The sequence below is a fragment of the Arvicola amphibius genome, chromosome 2 (assembly GCF_903992535.2).
Source record: "Arvicola amphibius chromosome 2, mArvAmp1.2, whole genome shotgun sequence".
Taxonomy (NCBI): domain Eukaryota; kingdom Metazoa; phylum Chordata; class Mammalia; order Rodentia; family Cricetidae; genus Arvicola; species Arvicola amphibius.
Window position 1 is genome coordinate 166,065,121 of NC_052048.2, and position 20,772 is coordinate 166,085,892.

Consider the following 20,772-nt stretch of genomic DNA (forward strand, 5'->3'; position numbering starts at 1 on the left):
GAGTTTACAATTTTTTAAGAGGCTGAAGGGGATCATAATAGAAATTAAAAGGATTAAAATGACATTAGTAATCAAATTCCATATTTAGTTGGGAGATGGGAAAACATGTATGGATGAAACACCTGTATAAAATGCCACACTGCATTTTAGTCCCTCTGAGGATTCACATAGGTAACTGGGGTTTAACAGTGTCCATAGAGCAGAGAGCGTAAGCAAAACTAAGTGAAGAGGAGGCTAAGACAATGAGAATTCAAGAACCAGCCCTTCTGACTAGTGATTGTAAGGAGAACTATGGAGACCATGTTATCACAAATCCCTCCATTCACTGAGATGGTGGGGCTGACCTGTTCGGAGCTTACCAAGCCCAGATGGACTGGGACTGAAAAAGCATGGGATAAAACCTGACTCCCTGACATGGCGGACATGAGGGCTGCTGAGAAGCCAAGGACAATGACATCCTACTACGCATATTGGCTTTGGAGGGGCCTGGCCTGTTTGGATGCTCACCTTCCTGAACCTGGATGGAGTGGGGAGGAACTTGGACTTTCCCCACAGGGCAGGGAGCCCTTACTGCTCTCTGGATAGGAAAGGGAGGAGGAGTGGACGGGCGAGGGGGGTAAATGGGAGGTGGGGAGGAGGCGGAAATTTTTTTTATTCTAATCCCAATTTTAATAAGTTCATTAAAGTTGTCTTAGAGTTTAAAATAAATATAATAGCCAAGAAAAGATATCTGTTCTGTGAACATTCTTGACCAACTTAATGTGGTAAACAGCACAGAAAAGTACACAAGAAAAACATCCAATTACGCCTAAGATATACATGTAAGAGACAAATTTCAATAACAAGAAGAAGCATCCAACACAAGATTTTTTCTAGCAGGAACTCAACAGATGAAAGTCCCCAAAAATTCTCGCCCTTAAAGAAATGCCCACGACCCTGACAGATGCTGAAATGCCAGCATTGTCTCTGTGGTTGCAAGGCTCCTTCTGCAGTGAGCGCTTTGCTCAAGAGTTCAACTGCTCGCTTGCCGGCACCTTTCATAGTAACTAAAAGAGAAGAAGAGATGGCTCAGAGGTTAAGAGCATTGCCTGCTCTTCCAGAGGTCCTGAGTTCAATTCCCAGCCACCACATGGTGGCTCACAACCATCTGTAATGGGGTCTGGTGCCCTCTTCTGGCCTGCAGGCATACACACAGACAGAATATTGTATACATAATAAATAAATATTAAAAGAAAAATTAAAACACCTCAAAAGATAAGGTAAAAATATAAAAAAAAAAAGAGAGAAATCAAACTTCACTTGTGGTTTTCTGCTCCCCACCAGTCACTGTATCTACAATAACTGGGGATTGCTTGTGCTATTGTGCCCAGAGAAGGCATAAAAACGCTATCCTTGGATTTGTGCTGTTATTCCTCCTTCTCCAAGCAGCTCAGAGCTAAAGAATTAATTTTTCCGCAGGACATCCCAGATTGAACCCAATCTGTAGGTACAGTGTCTGTCTATTTTCTGTACTCACTTTCTTCCCCTTCTTTTCTCCCTCTCCCCCTAAGTTTGTACTGGAAATCAACTCAGAGCCTCCTGCAACTTAAATATTCCAAGCTTCTGAGATTACACGCCTTGGAAAATTTTGGCAAGATTGTGAAAATTCTTACTTCCTTCCGACCTTTAAACAGAATTGCATTCTCTCTACAGGATTCATCTCACACTCGCATTATTGCCTTGCCATTGCCATATTATAAATACAAACAAGCATGCTGTACCTGCCCAATAGAAAGATAGACAGAATTTCAGATCCACTAACAGTTTCCCATTAAAAGTGATAAACCTAGCATAATGAGCAGTCTCGTAATTTTCGTCATTATCTGAGGACTTAGCACAGCCTTTTCATAATTATACACCATACATTAATTTAAAGATCTATGTTGGGATATAAAAGAAAGACAGCTTTACACTTTATAGCAGCATTCACCTGGAAGCAAAGATATATATCAGCTATAATTTCTATTCAAGTACTTGGAGGAATAACTGATGACAGGGGTTTTTGTTTTTAAATATTTCAAGACCAAACCAGAAGATAGAGGGAGAAAAATGAAGTGAAATTTTAAATGATGATTGTGTAAGATGGAAAATGACAAGACAGCAATTCATTATACTTTTCTCTCTGCTGTGGGATAATGCTCTTGGTACGCTTTAAGATTTGTCACTCATATTGGTTTAAATAAAATGCTGATTGGCCAGTTGTCAGGCAGGAAGTATAGGCAGAGCAACCAGACTAGAATTCTAGAAAAGGAAAGGCAGAGATTCAGTCACCAGCCAGACACACAGAGGAAGCAAGATGGAAATGCCTTACTAAGAAAAGGGACCAAGTCACATGCTAAACAGAGAAAAGAATTATGGGTTAATTTAAGTTGTAAGAGCTAGTTAATAATATGTCTGAGCTAATAGGCCAAACAGTTTATAGTTAATATAAGCCTCTGTGTGTTTCTTTGGGAAATGAATATCTGTGGGACCCGGGCAAGGCAGAAACTTATGTCTACATCTCCCTAGTCTAGATGATCAATAATTAACCAAAAATAATAATTTAATCTAAATATTAATATAACTGTTTATCTTCAATTCCCTTTCTTTTTTCCTTCTTTAGTACATTCTTGAAAACTTCTCTGAACACCTTTCAGACAAACTACAGAGAAGAGATATTCTCATACTGACTACAGGTTCTTTTCCACTCGAGAGATTTGGAAACAGTGGGGAAAACAGAGAGGAAAATCAAGGTGGAGAAGCTATTAAGAGGTGAGAGAGGAAAGGAAAAGCTGAAGCAATAAACTGCCCTGGAAGGTTGCAAGGCTTCTTACTTAGCTCACTCTATTCTCTGGCTGCCTGTGGATAACTTCCATTCAACAGTCTTAATGGTACAGCAGACACTTAGTTTACCTCGGTATAACTACTGTCACAGAGCAAACAATCCTGAGGCCCTCAACAAAACATAGCAAATAAATCACAAGTGTTGCTCAGCCTAATGTTTTTTGATAAAGTGGCAATGCATAAAAACCTTCATAAACATAGTGTTTCGGGTTCTTCCAAGAGTATGGAAATGAGTGCATTTTAACAAAATATTGAAGCTACAAACATTAAATTTTAACACATTGTTAAAAAAAAGATACGCTTTAAAGGATTTAGTAAATCCGACTGAGAAATGATTCTTACATTTCTCACAAAATTCATTTTTTCCAGGTTTTTATTAAAAAATTGGCCATCTCTCCTCCCCCCATCCTCCCCCTCCTACCCTCCCCTCCACCTATACCCCCACTCCCTCCCTCTCTAGGGCCAAAGAGCCATCAGGGTTCTCTACACTATGTTGAGTCCAAGGTCCTCCCAACTCCCTCCAGGTCCAGGAAGATGAGCATCCAAACTGACAAGGATCACACAGAGCCCGTCCTTGTCGTAGAGACCAAGCCCATCGCCATTGTCCTTGGCTTCTCGGTCAGCCTCCACCATCAGAGCCACTTTCAGAGAGTCCGATTTAGTCGGATGTTCCATCAGTTTCCATTCCAACTGGACTTGGTGATGTCCTGCCGTCTCAGTGGGTGAACGCATCCCTCACAGTTCTGACTTTCTTTTCTCATGATCTCTCTCTTTCTCTGCTCCTCATCAGGACCTTGGGAGCTCAGTCCGGTGCTCCAATGTGGGGCTCTGTCTCTATTTCCATCCATCACCAGGTGAAGGTTCTATGGTGATATGCAAGATATTCATGAGTATGGTTATAGGATCTGGGCCTTTTTCGGCTCCCTCTCCGCAGCTGCCCAAGGAACTAGCTGGGGGGCATCTCCCTGGACACCTGGGAACCCTCTAGAGTCAAGTCTCTTGACAACCCTCAGATGGCTCCCTTAATTAAGATATATGCTTCCTGCTCCCATGTCCACCCTTCCTATATCCCAAGCATCCCCTTCCCCCAAGGTCTCCCCATCCTCCCCTTCACGCTTTTCTCTCTCCCATCTCCCCTTGCTCCCTTCCCACCCCACCCCCAGTTCCCAATTTAGGCCCGGCAATCTTATCTGCTTCCAACATCCAGGAGGATAACTGTATGTTTTTATTTGGGTTCATCTTCTTATTGTCTTCTCAAGGATCATGAATTATAGGCTCGATGTCCTTTAATTATGGCTAGAAACCCGATTATGACTGAGTACAATCCCATGTTCATCTTTTGGGTCTGGGTTACCTCACTTATAATAGTGTTTTCTATTTCCATCCATTTGCCTGCAAAATTAAGATGTCCATTGTTTTTTTACTGCTGAGTAGTATTCTAATAGGTATATATTCCCACACTTTTCTTCATCCATTCTTCCACTGAAGGGCATCTAGGTTGTTTCCAGGTTCTGGCTATTACAAATAATGCTGCTATGACATAGTTGAGGCAGATGCTTTTGTAGTATGATTGGGGCATCTCTTGGGTAAATTCCCAAGAGTGGAATTGCTGGGTCCTGGGGTAGATTGATCCCGAATTTCCTGAGAAACTGCCACACTGCTTTCCAAAGTGGTTGCACAAGTTTGCATTCCCACCAGCAATGATGAATCTACCCCTTACCCCACAACCTCTCCAGCAAAGGCTATCATTGGTGTTTTGGATATTAGCCAATCTGACAGGTGTAAGATGGTATCTCAAAGTTGATTTGATTTGCATTTCCCTGATAGCTAAGGAGGTTGAGCATGACCTTAAGTGTCTTTTGGGCCATTCGAACTTCTTCTGTTGAGAATTCTCTGTTTAATAACTAGGACCTATATAATAGAAGCATGACCTACATGCATGTATGACTCTTACAAGATATCCTCTAACCTCCATATATTGCTGCACACACAAACAGTCTACCCCACAGTTTGAGATTATAGTCCTCACTAAATTATTTTGCTAGGTAGATAAAATGATACAGCAGAGGCTAGAGGCAACTACAAAATGTTTAAAGATGAAGACAGTAAGAGGAGGAAGATAGAAAAAACACCCAGCGTGGAGAAGGGCCTCATGGAGTCCCCGCTTTATCTGAGGAGTCACTGGTCGTCCATGGCTGCTAGGGAAGAGAGTCAATGCTCAGCTATGCCCATCCCTGAGAGCTACCTGTGTTCTAATACACACTCTCACGTGTATATATAAATACACAGATATGAAAGGAAGCACTGAGTGGGCCCTCTGGGTGCTAAAGTTAAAATAAGTAAGAACACATGAAGTTGGGAGGGCGTGAAAAGTGGTGGGAAGAACACAAAATACATTGGCGGGGAATGGATGGGAATTAATCAAAGCACACTACATGCATGTATGAATATTAAATTCTTTAAAAAGAACCCGATCGTCGCCCTAGGAAGACAAGTGTTGGTAGAGTTTAAAGTTCCATTTGTTTTTTATTTTTATTTTTATTTAATAAAAAGGCTATTTACAGCAAGCCAACAGCTAACATCAAACTAAACGGAGAGAAACTCAAGGCCATCACACTAAATTCAGGAACACGACAAGGCTGTTCCACTCTCTCCTTATCTCTTCAATATAGTGCTTGAAGTTCTAGCAATAGCAGTAAGACAACATAAGGGAATCAAAGGCAGTCGTTTTCCTGTCTTTCCTTATTTTATTTATTTCTTGGTTTTATATTCGAATATAATTTTATTACCAATGGAAATATCAGTCAGAAATTAGAAAGCAATGGTTGACTGGGCTTCTCTGGTTAGGCTTCTAAAAGTGAACACAGGATGTAATCCGCTTCCTGGTCATTCAGCCCTATGGCTTTGGTGTATCTGCAGGATATTTAGGCTTTTCTTTGTGGCTATATATAAAGGCTCTGTGAGGCTGCTTTTTGAGGGTACATGAGCACTCCACTAGAAATTACACTCTTTGTGTCTTTCTGTTATCTCCTAAAATGGCTTGGACTCTTTTCTATTCTTTATTTTTTATTTTTTATTTTTTTTCTCATTTTTTTATTAAAGATTTCCATCTCCTCCCCTCCCCCTCCCCCTTCCCTCCCCTCCCTTCCATCCATAACCCCCACTTCCACCCACTCTCCAAAGACAAAGAGCCATCAGGGGTTCCCTTCACTATGTTAAGTCCAAGGTCCTCCCAGGTCCCCCTATGTCCAGGAAGGTGAGCAAACCAAACTGACAAAGCTCACAGTGAGCCCGTCCATGCTGTAGAGTTCATGTTCATTGCCATTGTCCTTGGTTTCTCAGTCCTCCTCCACCGTCAGCCACATTCAGAGAGTCCGGTTTGGTCCCTGTTCCATCAGTCCCTTCCGACTGGACTTGGTGGTCTCCCGTTAGATCTGTCCCACCGTCTCAATGGGTAAAAGCACTCCTCGTGTCTCTGGCTTCCTTGCTCATGATCTCCCTCCTTTTGCTCCTCATCAGGACCTTGAGAGCTCAGTCCGGTGCTCCTATGTGGGGCTCTGTCATTTTCTCCATCCAATGCAAGGTGACGGGTCTATGGTGATATGCAGATATTCATGAGTATGGCAATATTCTTTACTTTCTTGTAGCCTTTCTTGTTACCTCTGAAGTTTTTAAATGCAAGTCACGTGAATAAATTAGATCTGGCTTTTCAAGGGCCCCTCTCGCTTAGTTTCTTTACAATATCATATGGTACCATCTTTCTTCCCCCGTCACAATTCTTAGTGCTTCCAATTTTTAAGTTTCTTGCCTTGGGAGACAAAAAAAATATGTATACCATTCATGTTACATGTCACTAACTTTAGATTTTCCCATGACTGCCTGCACACTCTGATAGCATTCTCAGCAGCCATCAAGACATTTGCATATTTGGAAAGGGTTAGAGTTTAAAAAATCACTATTGAAGTATATCACATTTAGAAAATTCTTCCAATACCACCACTCATGTCTGATCTCTCCATAACTGCTTTCTTACTTACAGCTTTATTGAGATCCAATTCACATAGCAAACATTTTACTCACTTAAAATCTATAAAACAATGCCTTTTTTGGTTTTTTTTTTGTTGTTGTTTTTAGCTCATTCACAGTTTGGTTAACTATCATTAAAATGAATTGCAGCAATTGCAATTTTTATTCCTATGAGAAAGAAACTACACAATCATTAGTGCTTACTCCTCTGCTTTCTCACACCTTATGTGTTGTTTGTTGTCTGGTCTGTTTGTAGTGATGTACAGTTATCTGGGAAGAGAGGACCTCCATTGAGAAAATGACTTCATCAGATTGGCCAATAAGGAAGTTTGTGGTGCATGTTTGTTGTTGTTAATGATTGATGTGGGAGGAGCAAGTCCATTGTGGGCAATGCTACCCCTGGGTAGGTGGTCCTAGGTTTTATAAGAAAGCAAAGGGAGCTAAATCATGCAGCAACTTTATGCTTAATGTTTCAAACATCTTACAGGTTATTTTCCAAAATAAAAACACCATTTTATGTTCCTACAAGCAGAGTACAAGGGTTGCAATTTCTCATACCTTTGCAACCTTTTTATTGGGTATAAATTACAACCCTTTTATTGGGTATAAAATGGAATCTAACTGTGGTTTAGAATTACATTTTCCTACTTTGTAAAAATATTTCCTATGCTTACTGGCCATTTGTATAATTTCCATTGGAATAACCTTTTTGAAATTCAGCTCTTTTGACCATTTTAAATTTTGGTTGTCTGTTATTAAAGTTAGAAGACTTATATGTCTGATATATTAATTCCTTATTAGATATTTGATTTGCAAAAAGTTTTTCGCAATTACATAGAATATCTGCTACTTTCTTTATGGAATATTTTAAAGCATAAAGTTTTTATGTTCATTCTATCCATTTTTGATATTGTTGCTTATGCTTTTGGAGTATTGCTACCTTTTCAAATTAGTTATAATATGGCAAATTAGACAAAAGTAAGCTTTGATAGCATAGACCTATTTTTACATTCTAACATCATATTGCCAGATTACTTAAGCATCCCTAGATCCAGTTTCAGATCTACAAGAAGGATATATACATGTATGATTGTTATAAATAGATGAAATAATCTGTTATTGTTGTTGTAATTCCAGTAATAAACTCCGTTGTTATGGAAATTAAACCAAAGACAAGCAACATGTATGAAGAAGGAAGTATATAACTGTAATTCTTCCTAGACAACATTAAATCTGACTCCCATGAAAGCCAGCTGTAGTCTCCATGGTAGTCATTAGTCTAGATGGACAAGTAGCTGACTGATTTCAAAGAGCTTTTTCCAAGGGTACAAGGTTTGAAAGTCAGAGAGATAGCGTTGTAACCTAGGGTTCTCTCTCTCTCTCTCTCTCTCTCTCTCTCTCTCTCTCTCTCTCTCTCTCTCCCTCTGTCTCTCTCTCTGAAAGAAACCTCTTGCAGTTTTCTTAGTATTAGCTTTGTAGTTGTAGTCAGAAAGAATTGCTTTGTATTCAAGTGGAAGTATTAGCCAAGATGAACATTTTAAGAAAGAATAAGCGATTTCATGAAAAATATTGCTGTATGCTGTATGCATTATGTAGTCTTGGAGGTAAAGCATACTTCATCAAAAAGTTTGTTTATGGCTAAATCACTCTTATGCATTTAGTTAATAAATTTGTAGTGACATACGAAACTTCTTGTGTAACTTAAAAAATTATTTCCTGTTCCTAAAGTTATATGTCCATCACTATACATTACAACAGAAATGGCAACTAGAAAGAAAACACACACACACACACACACACACACACACACACACGCACACACGCACACACACACACACACACACACACACACACACACACTTTCCAGAGAGAAACTTTTTCCCCTAACTTTTTCTTTCCTTCTCTCCCTACTTCTCTTTCTTCTTCTCCCATCCCCTCCCCTTTCCATTTCCTTTGCCTTTCCTTTTGCTCTCTCTCCTTTTCCTTTATTACTTAAAGTTTGGACTCAGTTTGTCATTAAGTTACAAACTGGTTTTCATTTAGGATGCCAGAATGCTTATAAAACTTAGGCCTTTAGAAGATACTTTTTTTTTCAGAATTTGTAATCATTTTGTTGAGTAGCAAGTAATTAGTTGTCCAGATCTTCTGAAATTCGTTAATTATATTCTGTTTTAGCTATCTAAAATGGAATAATTATAATTCCCTTTGAGAATGAGAGTTTTTTGAACAATAATGTTTTAACAGAGAAATGGCTAAACATTAGCAGTCATACATAGTATTTGTAAAGCCAATCATGCTGATCTAGTGGTCATTGCTTATACATTCAACATTATAGTGGAGATGTAGCAAGTTCAGCACCAAATTCTTTATGGAACCATCAGAGAGGTGGCTATTAGCTTAACATCATTACCGTAATTTTAAATTGAATTATTATTTTATTATTTTTTTGTTTGAGAGTGTGATATATGCATATAGTGTATCTGCCTCCCTCCAGGTTCTCCTGTCACTGTCACCACTGTCCCCTCCCAACTTCATGTGTTGTTTGTTTTTAACCCCGAGTCCACTTAGTGCTGCCACTGTGTGCATGAATGTAGAACCACTTACTGTGACATGTACAGTCTCAGGTCTGGAATCCTTGAAAGAAACTGAGTCTCCCTCTGCTGACAGTAATATCTCAGCTAAGGGGAGGTCTTTGTAAACATCCCTGCCTTCATGCTGGGAATTTGTCTAGCTTGATCTCCTACAGGTCTAAAGTTAGACTGGATTCCTGAAGTTTACTTGTTTTACATAGAAATTTTATAAACTGGGCTCTATTTTAATTTTTCTAAAATTTATTGAAAACCTATATATGGTTGTAAAATAACTTTAATCTAAGTTGGTTATGGCACTAAAGTGCTATTCATATGTTTTTAAAAGCTTTATAGAGGTTAGTTAACTTTTAGCATTAATTAATTAGTCCTCCTCCTCCTAACCACTTGGCAAAATAGCTAAAGCAAAGAGATAGGATAGCTGTTACACAACTGGTTCAAACGGCCTCTTCGTCTCTGCATGCCTTCAATGGCTCTGGCTGGGTATGACTAGACAGACAATGGGGGATACTTTGAACTCATGTAAATTTGGGGAATGATAAGTAACATTCTAGTGTTTGGATAACTTTCACTTCAGTTCTTAAGAACTATTTTATCTAAAAAGGAAAAAGATCGAGAGTGTGGGCTAACATGTCAGTTGTAATAGAAATGTCATACAACTGGTGGTTTTGGTATTTAATTTCATTTGACTAGTTAAATAAAAAGTAATGTTAAATACTGCAAAAGTATGATTTCTCTGTGCAAATAATGATTGAACTTGAAAATATCTGACACATAATCTTCATATTATTTTAGCAGATGAAAATGCCAGGTGTCTCTGTTAGATTAAGCTAAATGTCAGTTGGAAAACTGGTTATTAGCTTTAAATATGTGACTTTTGGGAGGATTGGTTTTGAGAAAAATAAAAGCTTTAATAGTCATTATAGTGGGCAAATTTTTAGTGGGACCTTAGAAATTGATTTTGTTAAAGAGCCCTGGACCCCATTTGGCACACAGGTCAGTATGAACAAGCTGAAAACCTGATATCCCTGCCTACATTTTGCATCTGTCTCCTTGTCTTAAAACTTTGGATTAGACTCTTAATTTTATATGTAGGTATTTACATCTCTCAAGTGGTATTTGTCTAAAAAATGAAACTAAGCTCTTTAACCCCTTTTAAGGTTATACACACAAGGACAAGAGTGAGAAATTTTACTGTTTCCTTCTGTAGCAATCTTTTGTAGACTCCCAAGATACTTCTTCAATTTCTTCAGTGATTTCCATAAGCCTGTGGTCATTCTGGATTCCAGGAGTGCAGAAGTTCACTGTGCATGAGAATCAGGCCCTGTTCAGTAGCAGTCTTTCTCAGGACCTGACTTGTCCTCACATCAGTAATGACTTATTTGAACTGACTTGTACAACAAGAACTGAGCCCAAGTTTGACAAAGACTCTTTAATGATAAACGTATCTTTCCCCTGCCTTTTGGTACTTCTCTTTAAGCCTAAGCTGTAGCCTATATCCTGAAGATGGACTTGTGATGGGCAGCTACAGAACTCCTTTTTCTCTTTCGCACTGTGTGCCCACTTAGATTAAATCTTCTTTCTCTGTCTTTCATCACTGCTCATCTCTTTGATTGACATGTTAGGACAGGCGGCTGAGACTTGGTTTTGCATTCCTTTAGCAGGGACTTCTGACCTTAATTTCTGGGAACAAATTATTTTATTAGAAACTACAAATCATTCTGTATAAAATTAGTTTTCCCAAAGAAATGAAATGAGCTATATTAAACAGAGTAAAATTAGCGTGTATGTCTTTAAAAACTAAAATGCTAGCATTGTTTGTAATATAACCTGAAGCTTGTTATGGTTAAGTGGACAGAACAGTATATCTGAGATGGTGGGCTTTTTTTCCTGGCTCGTAGTAAACTCTAGAAATATGCGTATACTATGTGTCTGCTACCTCTTAATTGATTAACTAGTTTCTGTTAGAGAAACCCTGACTTTGAAGGCCATCAGACATTCTAGGAATACCAATTTGTTAGTCATTTAGATGTGAGGGAAATAGCTGGCAGGGACAGTGGAAGACAGAGAAAAATCGTCACTGTAATGCCTTATGTTGTTCCAACTACTCAGACTCATGAAATACCTGAATGTATATTACTTTAAGATGGGAGAAATACTGAGGTGAAAATTCTGGCTTTGAACAGTGTTGAATCTACACAAGTCCATTAAATATACTCAGAATCCTTGCAAATAAAGAGTGGCTTGAATTTCACATTTATGTTGCATAGTGTCTAAAACTTGAATGTCTATTTTCTCTAATTTTGTTTTATGTTTCTTAGACTGACTTATAGTTGACGTAGAGAACTCATTGTTAGAAGAAGCTGATTTTTTTCTCAAGAAATAAAATCTTTCTGTAAGGTGATTGCAGACAGCCTAAGATGAATAGGTTTTTAGTTGGTTTTAAAATTTTTTAGATTTGCTTATGTGTATGAGTATCTTGACTGCTTGTATATATGTGCACTGCATGTATGCCTGGAGCCCTCAGATGTCAAAAGAGGGCATCAGGTCCCCTGGACCTGGAGTTACAGATGGTTGTAAGCCTCCATGTGGTTGCTGGGATTCAAACCCTGGTCCTTTGTAGGAGCAGCAACTTCCCTAAACCACTAATCATTGCTACTGTCCCTGGACTTTCATTTTTACAATTTGCTTTGAACCAGTTTTAATTTGGAAACATAAATTCAGGCTTTCTATGGTGTAACTGCCAAGAAATGCTAACTAATAATTACAGCTGATGAGCTTGAACATTATACTGCTGAATTTATTTGGCCTCGTGGTTCTCTTGGTAAAACTAGTTGTCACAGCATCATATACTATCTTAAAATACCCTGAGATAACAAGGATAATTTTTATGAATTTATCACACACATTGTGTTATTTTGAACTGAGCTGGAAGCTTGTTCATGAGAATGGCTACTAAATCTTAAACATGGACCCAAAGAATAATGCTTGCAATGTGTAAGGGCTTAAGTAAATTTAAAAATTTCTTTTGAATGCCCCTTAACGAATGGTATTGGAAGACAGTGAGCTTCTGCTCATTTTGAAGTTGATGCATGATTTTAATAATTTCAAATATATTGGGAACACAAGGCTGCTAGTAGGTGTAATGAATTTTCTTTTTTAATGTGTTCTGCAAATCGTCATTCTTTTTGTCCCTTGCTACTGGCCTTCTGAGATTTCAAATCTCTGCCCATAGTGATGTACACACTTGAACCTTTCTAGATGAGATTATTTATGAACTTGCTATTAAACATAGTGGTTAAATACCAACTTATAGAACATAATTGCAATATGGTAAACAAAAGTTCAAGAGGTTATCACTTTGCATTTAGTTATGCATCGCTGTTAGGGTATTGAGACCATTTGTGGTTATTGTCTGTGAAGTGATGAGCATGTTAATATTATATGCAGTTCATTTTCTTGCAGTTGTGAGTTCAGTGATCTCATCTTTGGTAGCTTGAATTGGTCATGGTAATAATAGTATTTATGAAGCAGTGAGCAATCAGCTTTTTCTTTTGTTTCTGGAAAAGGGATTATTGTTTGCAGAGTACACCCTTACCTATTACCTACTGGATTTGCTCCCCTTATTTTCACTCTCTTAGTTATGTGTCTAATTTTATTACGTCCCACTTTTCTTAATTCTCTTACAGTTGAACATGGTAAAGAATGAATTCAAAAGAATGTGGAGAAATCTTTTACATTAATAATTCAGAAAAGTTTTATGTCTCTGAGTACCCTTTTCTAAGGTAGCTAATAACACTCCCTTTTGTTTTATTTGCTTAACAAGTTTCACAATTAAAACACACCAGTAAGCTAATGATTGCAAAAGTTTTTGGCAAGTGCTAAATAGATTCTTTAAATAATTGGTAGTAAACTCTTTTTTGTTGTTGTTTGTTTTTTCGAGACAGGGTTTCTTTGTAGTTTTGGAGCCTGTCCTGGAAACTAGCTCTTCTAGACCAGGCTGGCCTTGAACTCACAGAGATCTGCCTACTTCTGCCTCCCAAGTGCTGGGATTAAAGGCGTGCGCCACCTCCACTCAGCTCTGGTAGTAAATTCTTGCTTTAAGTTTGTAAAGGGTAATTGCCTAAATCACATAACCATATCTCACTTTGCTGTCTCAGTTTTATCTCCTATACAAACTACCACCTTTATTTCAATTTTACTTTCTGCCTGTGAGATACTGACTAGGGTAGTGAGTACCTAGTTGTGCCACTCCTTCTCAGATGGTATCACCAGAGGCTCTGCATGATTATGGCTCTTCTTTTCCTGATACATTCAGTCTGCTTTCATGTATATTTACTATCTTTTTTCCTATAGGAAGAATGACCAGTGAATCACAGTGGTTTTTGAAGACTAAGCCTAGTTACTACCCTTTGTTAAAGAAGGTTCTTGTCAAAATGCAAATTTGTAAGTTAAAGAGACACAAGGAATCACGACTCACTACGGTCTTAGCAAGAAATGGCCAATTAAGTTACTTAGTTTTAGGGACAAACTACAAAGACAAACTACAGGAGGATTAAGGGCATGGGACTGGTCCTAGTGAGCAAGTCAAAGTAGTAGAAAGAAGAATATGGAACCTTAGATGGGAGGATAAGTGTAATCATGAGGGCTCCCTGGAATATTTACCCTGGAACAATATCAAAATGTTGACATTTGACATGGCATTTCTTTACAATTGAATGACTTTTTTTTTTTTTTTTTGGTTTTTCGAGACAGGGTTTCTCTGTAGCTTTGAGCCTGTCCTGGAACTAGCTCTTGTAGACCAGGCTGGTCTCGAACTCACAGAGATCCACCTGCCTCTGCCTCCCGAGTGCTGGGATTAAAGGTGTGCGCCACCGCCGCCCAGCATGAATGACTTTTGATAGTGTATTTTTTGTTTATTTGTTTCACGTTTTCTTGCTTCTCAAATACAGACTCTTTGATGGTTTAACATTCATCATTTTACATTATTACAGAACCTTAATGATAATAAATCTTAGGAATTTCTGGGGTACAAAAAGAGGTGCTGAGGGAGAAATCAGTTTTGAAAACAACTAATCCTGGTAAATTCCTTCCTTAAACAAATACATAAAATTTAAGCTGAGAAAGACTGCATTCTTTCTAATTTACTTTAGAGTTTTCTCTTGATATATGATTTATTTTTTACAGTTTTCCTTTCTATCTCTGCCTTTCTTCAGCCATATATGTATGCATATATATACATATATGCATAGATAATTGTCTATCTGTTTAAATGTATATATAAAATATATACATATATAATTGTGTGTGTATATGTGTTTATATATGATTGGCCTTAAACTCATTGTATACTCAGTCTTCTCTGATATATATATTAGAAGGCTGGCCTTAAATTTACTGTATATAGGATGGCCTCAAAAGTCACCTCCTATTTGCCTCATCTTCCCAAGTTCTAGGACTATAGGTATGTGCCAACATATCTGGCTTGATTTCAAAATATTTTTAAATTGAACGTTTTGTGGTGGTCTGAATGAAAAAGGTCCCCATGAGCCACTTGAATACTTGGTCTCTAGTTGGTGAAACTATTTGGCAAGGATTAGGAAGTGTGGCTTGTTGGAATTAAGTATGTATGTATGTATGTATGTATGTATGTATGTATGTATGTATGTATGTGTGTGTGTATTAGAATTTCTGATTTATGTCCTTGTGGAGTTTGTCTTGCCTTTCCCATAGTAATTAGAAGCAGCATGTTTGAGCAAAAAGGGCTACTCTACTTTTCTCCATCAGTTTCTCTAGTTTCAATCATAAATACCGCCGGGCGGTGGTGGCGCACGCCTTTAATCCCAGCACTCGGGAGGCAGAGGCAGGCGGATCTCTGTGAGTTCGAGACCAGCCTGGTCTACAAGAGCTAGTTCCAGGACAGGCTCCAAAGCCACTGAGAAACCCTGTCTCGAAAAAAAAAAAAAAAAAAACAAACAAACAATCATAAATACCTGCAGGGTAATGAGAAAAGAATTGATGATTTACACTTTCAAGCAGTGTTGTAGAGACAATCATATTAGCTAACTGCTATAAACTATTCACTGTCTATCTTTATACTCAGTTTTTTAATAGCTAACTCATTGCTAAATGTCCTAGGTCACATTGACACAATTATGAATATTTATTGTCTGTCTTATGTTCCTCAGTCTCTTTTCTTCTCGTGAAAGATTAAACTATATTAGAATCCTCATCTGTTAAAAAAAAAGCCTTAGTTCAGAGGTGCTGATGTTTATATGGGTATATCAAGTACAATATGAATATTATTGTATTTATGTAACTTGTTTTACTTCACTTTCATATTTCTGTATATATTACTGTATTTTCTGCATGACAGTTGGTACCAGAATCATGCCTGTAATGAAGACTTAATACGGAATATATGTCTGCCTTCTTCTCTTTTAGCTGGACCACACCAATTTTGAGAAAAGGGTATAGACAGCGCTTGGAGTTATCAGACATATACCAAGCTCCTTCTTCTGATTCAGCTGACCATGTGTCTGAACAGCTAGAAAGGTATGATCTTATCCATGACTTTATTAGCAGAAGAAAGACATTTCATGTCTTTTTGAGAATAGAAAACTGGCATACTTAGAGGTTTAATTTTAAAATAGCACATTTAAAATAGGAGCATCTTATACTCTTGCTGAATCTTGGCCTACTCAAAAATTAAAACATGAATAAAAAATAATAATTTTCTTAAGAAATGGCTTCTTGTATTAAAATAAATGATGTATAGTCTGAGAATTTACTTATCTTTAAGAAACACAAAGGAATATTTGGAAAGACTAAAATAAAATCATTGTAAAGTAAATAATTTGTTTCTAAAATATTTGTGGCAATAGGGATGGAATGCAGGGCCTTGTCCTTGCTTGACAAGGACACTAACAATGAGATACATTCTTAATCTGGTGTGTTGCTTTTAATGGTTAGTGAATAAAGAAACTGCCTTAGTCTGTTGATATGGCTGGCAGAACTTAGGTAGATGGGGAGAACTGGACTGAATGCTGGGATAAGAATGGCAGGGAGAAGCCGGGCGGTGGTGGGTCGTGGCGCACGCCTTTAATCCCAGCACTCGGGAGGCAGAGGCAGGCGGATCTCTGTGAGTTCGAGACCAGCCTGGTCTACAAGAGCTAGTTCCAGGACAGGCTCCAAAGCCACTGAGAAACCCTGTCTCGAAAAAAAAAAAAAAAAAAAAAAAAAAAAAAAAAAAAAAAAAAGAATGGCAGGGAGAGAGCTGCCATGGAGTCATACATGTCAAAATTTTGCTGGTAAGCCACTGCTAGGTGGCGATACACAGATTATTGGAGATGGGTTAAACTGAGATATAAGAGTTAGCCAATAAGAAGCTAGAGCTAATGGGCCAAGCAGTGATTTAATAAATACAGTTTCTGTGTGATTATTTCGGGTCTAAGCTAGCTGGGCGGCCGGGAACCAACAAACAGACCTCCTCTAACATTAACCTCAGTCTTTTGAGACAAGATCTTATTTCTTAGTCCAAGGTAGCCTTAATCTCACTACCCACCCAGAATGGCCTCAAAGCCATCTTTTTTTTTTTTTTTTTTTTTTTTTTTTTGCTTCAGTGTCTCAAGTCGTGGTACTATAGGAATGTGCTACAATGACTGGCTTGCTGTCACAATATTTTAATTGAAAATGTTTATTATTATGGCTGTTTGAATGACAGTAACCCCCACTTGCTCATATGATTTGATTTGGTGTCCAGTCATTGAACCTTTTGGGGAAGGATTAGGAAATGTGACCTTTAAGGTTTCAAAGACAGATGATATTCTAAAATTGCTCTCTCTGCCTCAAAAAGCTTCTGACAATGCAAGCTCTCAGCTGCTCCCGCACTGAGTCTGCCTGCTGCTAAGCTCCCCACCATGATGGTCATGAACTTAATTCTCAAACTCTAAGCCCCCATGAACACTTTCATCTGTAACTTGGCCATGATGCCTTGGCACAGAAATATAAAAGTAACTAAAACAATTATGTTAATCAAAACCTATATGTTGGCTGAACATTTTAAAATACTGGTTTCTATTATAAATGTATAAAGTAGAAGTAGTTTAACTTTCTGATGTTAAAAATGTATTAGAATTCATTAAGAAAAGTATATATTTTTCCTTTTAGTTTTGGTTGATTTTGTTGAGAATTTCATACTAATATGTTTTTGTCAAGTCCATCTCTTGTATCCTTGTATTTGATTCCTGGCCTACCCTCCCTACCTCCTTTCCCTCCCAACTGCCATGTACTCTTTTAAAACTCACTGACTCCACTTAGTGCAGCTAGTATGTGGATGGGCATAAAAACATCTACTGGTTCATTGGTGGCTTCTTCTTCCCTGAAGAAAAGTGACTTTCCACCAACAACCAGTAGCTCCCCAGATAAGGGTGGGACTTCATGAGCCCCTCCCTCCGTGCTGAGATTATCTTGTTTGATCTTGTGCAGATCTTGTACATGCAGTTGTAACTGCTATGAGTTCATATGTGCAACAGTGCTGTCATATCCAGCAATATGACAGCACATACTATTTTGCTAGAGATCTCCAGTAACTGTTGCTCTTAAAATCAACCACATCCACTTCGATGAGGATCTAAGACCAGATTGGTGTCCCATTTAGAGCTGAGGACTCCACAGTCACTTAATCTCTACACACTGATCAGTTGTTGGTCTCTAAATTATCTGCTGCCTCCTGCTTATTTTATGAGGGTTGAGATATTCACTAATGGTTATAAAGATAAGAACTTAGGCAGCAGATTCATACGCTGACCACTTAGCAGAATAATCGTTCAGCTTATTCTGGATAATCAGCAGAACAATTAGGTTCTCCCCTAGGACTATGATATAGCACAGTTAATGGTACCAGACATAACTTCTGTCTTGTAAAATACAGCTTCAATTCATCAGAAAGGGGTTGATTAATCCTATATCATTCATGTAATTATCCTATTCATGGGTATATCTTTCCAAAGCTAGTCTTCATTGTAGATTACATGGTTTACAAATGAGTATGACTGTTACATTTCTCCTCTAGTAGCATGCATAGAACTTTCAGTACTATGATCACTAACCAGTAAGGATGAAGCTTCCATGTTGGTACCTGATTGATTCTTCCACATCTTATGTCTCAAGTTTGTGGTGACTTCAGCAGTAGAGTCTTAACCATTAAATTCTGCAAGCTAACCAAGAACTTTGACAATTTATTACCTGTAATGTTTGGGAGGAGGTCTATGGGAACCCAGTGACGAAAAACTAGTCATATAACCAATGCCTAGCACTGTTATTCTTATTTGCTAGCCTATGGTTTTAAGAGAGGCATTATCCCTCTGTTCAATGCCTCTTATTTATATGTACGTATATATTTTAGGAGATGTTTACAGTAATGTTTTTGCTAGCTTATGTATTTTGTGTTTCAAGTTGTGTTTTTTCTCAACTTTCTGTGAAGTATTGCGCTGGGTCTTGATGATAATTGCATGGATTCTGTAGACTGCATTTGATACAATGGCCATTTTCATAATATCTGTGAATATGGGCTTGTTGTATATTTCCCATATTATGCTGACATATGTCCCATGTATCCCCAAATTCTCCGGGACTTAACATCATGAAGAATGTTGGAATTTATTCATGTAATTTCTGTCCATGGGTGTAATTTTTTTGGCATATTGCATTTACTGATTCAAGTTTGTTGAAGTTCCCTGCTTTATTGCATGAAGCTGACTTGTTATAGTTGATTTTTTTATATATATACTCTTAAATTTGGTTTACAAGTATTTTTTTGAAAATTTTTACATTTGTATTCATCAATAACACTGGTCTATAATTTTTATTTTTGTTGGGTCTTTTTCTGAAATTGAGTAATAAAGGTTTTGTAGAAATAATTTGAAAACATTTCTTTTCTATTTTATGGAACAATTTGAGGAATATTGGTATTAATTCTTTGAAGGTCTAGCAGAATTCTGTGCTCTGCTTGGGGGGAATTTTTAATTACTACTCTCACTGACTGTTATGGAGTGGTTTAAATTATTTACTTAATCTTCATTTAACTTTACAGAGAATATGCATCCACAAATTATTCATTTGTTTTAGAGCTTGTGGTTTAACTTGTAGTTGCCTGTTAGGTCCATTTGATTTATGATGCCATTTTAACTCCAAAGTTTGTTCATTTTTTTTTTGTCCAGACAACCTGTCTGTTGGTGAAACTGATTTTTGAAATCATTTTTTTTTCTTAAAGTGACTAAGTGTGCTTCTGCTTGATATGTATGAAATTAGAATTGTAATATCTAAATGTGATATCCTCTTACTGGGCTGTTCTTTCAATGGTTGTGAACTTTTACTTTCCTTGTCTCTTTTGAGTAGTTTTGAAGTTTATCTTGTCAGGCGTTAGACTGTGTATGCTTGCTTGTTTCTTAGTTCTCTCTGCTTAGAATAACTTTTTTAGTCTACACCCTAAGCCAATATCTATTGCTGATTGTGATGTGTGCTACTTGGAGGCAGAAAAAGGATGGATCCTGTTTGCTAATCCTAGCCAGTAGCCTGTATCTTTCTATTGAGTAGTTGAGACTATTAACAATTTTTATTGAAAGATGTTTATTTATATCTTTTATTTTGTTGTTTTATGGTTTTTTAGACCTCTTTTGATTAACTGTCCTGAAATTCTTTATTCTCTGTGACTTCTTGTGAGCTCTGTTTATTTTGATTTCAGACTCTAGTATTCCTCCCGGTATCCTCTGTAGAGTTGGCTTAATGCTCATAAAATTCCTTAAATTGATTTTATTATGGGAAGGATTTATTTCTCTTTAAATTTTAATATAATTATGCTTAATATAATAGTGTGGGTTTTCAGTTATGCTTTAAAACTTGCAATATACTTTCCCAAGTCTTTCTGGATTTAGAAGCAACAATAATTTGGGAGGGCCAGGCTACTAATTTGGGAGTGAGGTATGGAGTCATCGAAGGAATTGAACGAAAGGGACTTGAGGGGCAGGAGAGAGGAAAGAGCAAATTGATATATTTTATTTTAAAATGTAAAAAATAACTACATTCTTAAAAAAAAAGTTAACCATTGAATGCTCTGATAACTCAGCCCTTAGACTTGACATTTTTTTCTTTCACTCTATTTTTATCTTGTACTTTTAATGTTTTAACCATAATATGTGGTGGAATTCTTTTGTGGTCCTATCTATTTGATATTCTGTAAGGCCTCTTGTACCTAGATGAACATTTCTTTCTCTAGGTTTGGCAAATTTTCTTATGT

The 20,772-nt window shown here is 37.5% G+C and overlaps 1 protein-coding gene across 1 annotated transcript in view; it reads left to right on the forward strand.

Moving 5' to 3' along the window:
- Positions 1-20,772, forward strand: part of Cftr (CF transmembrane conductance regulator) — a 147,096-nt gene that overhangs the window by 13,684 nt on the left and 112,640 nt on the right. Inside the window, exon 2 of the mRNA XM_038319519.2 lies at positions 15,921-16,031. Within this exon, the coding sequence (XP_038175447.1) occupies positions 15,921-16,031 (111 nt within the window). The remainder of the gene's footprint in view (positions 1-15,920; positions 16,032-20,772) is intronic.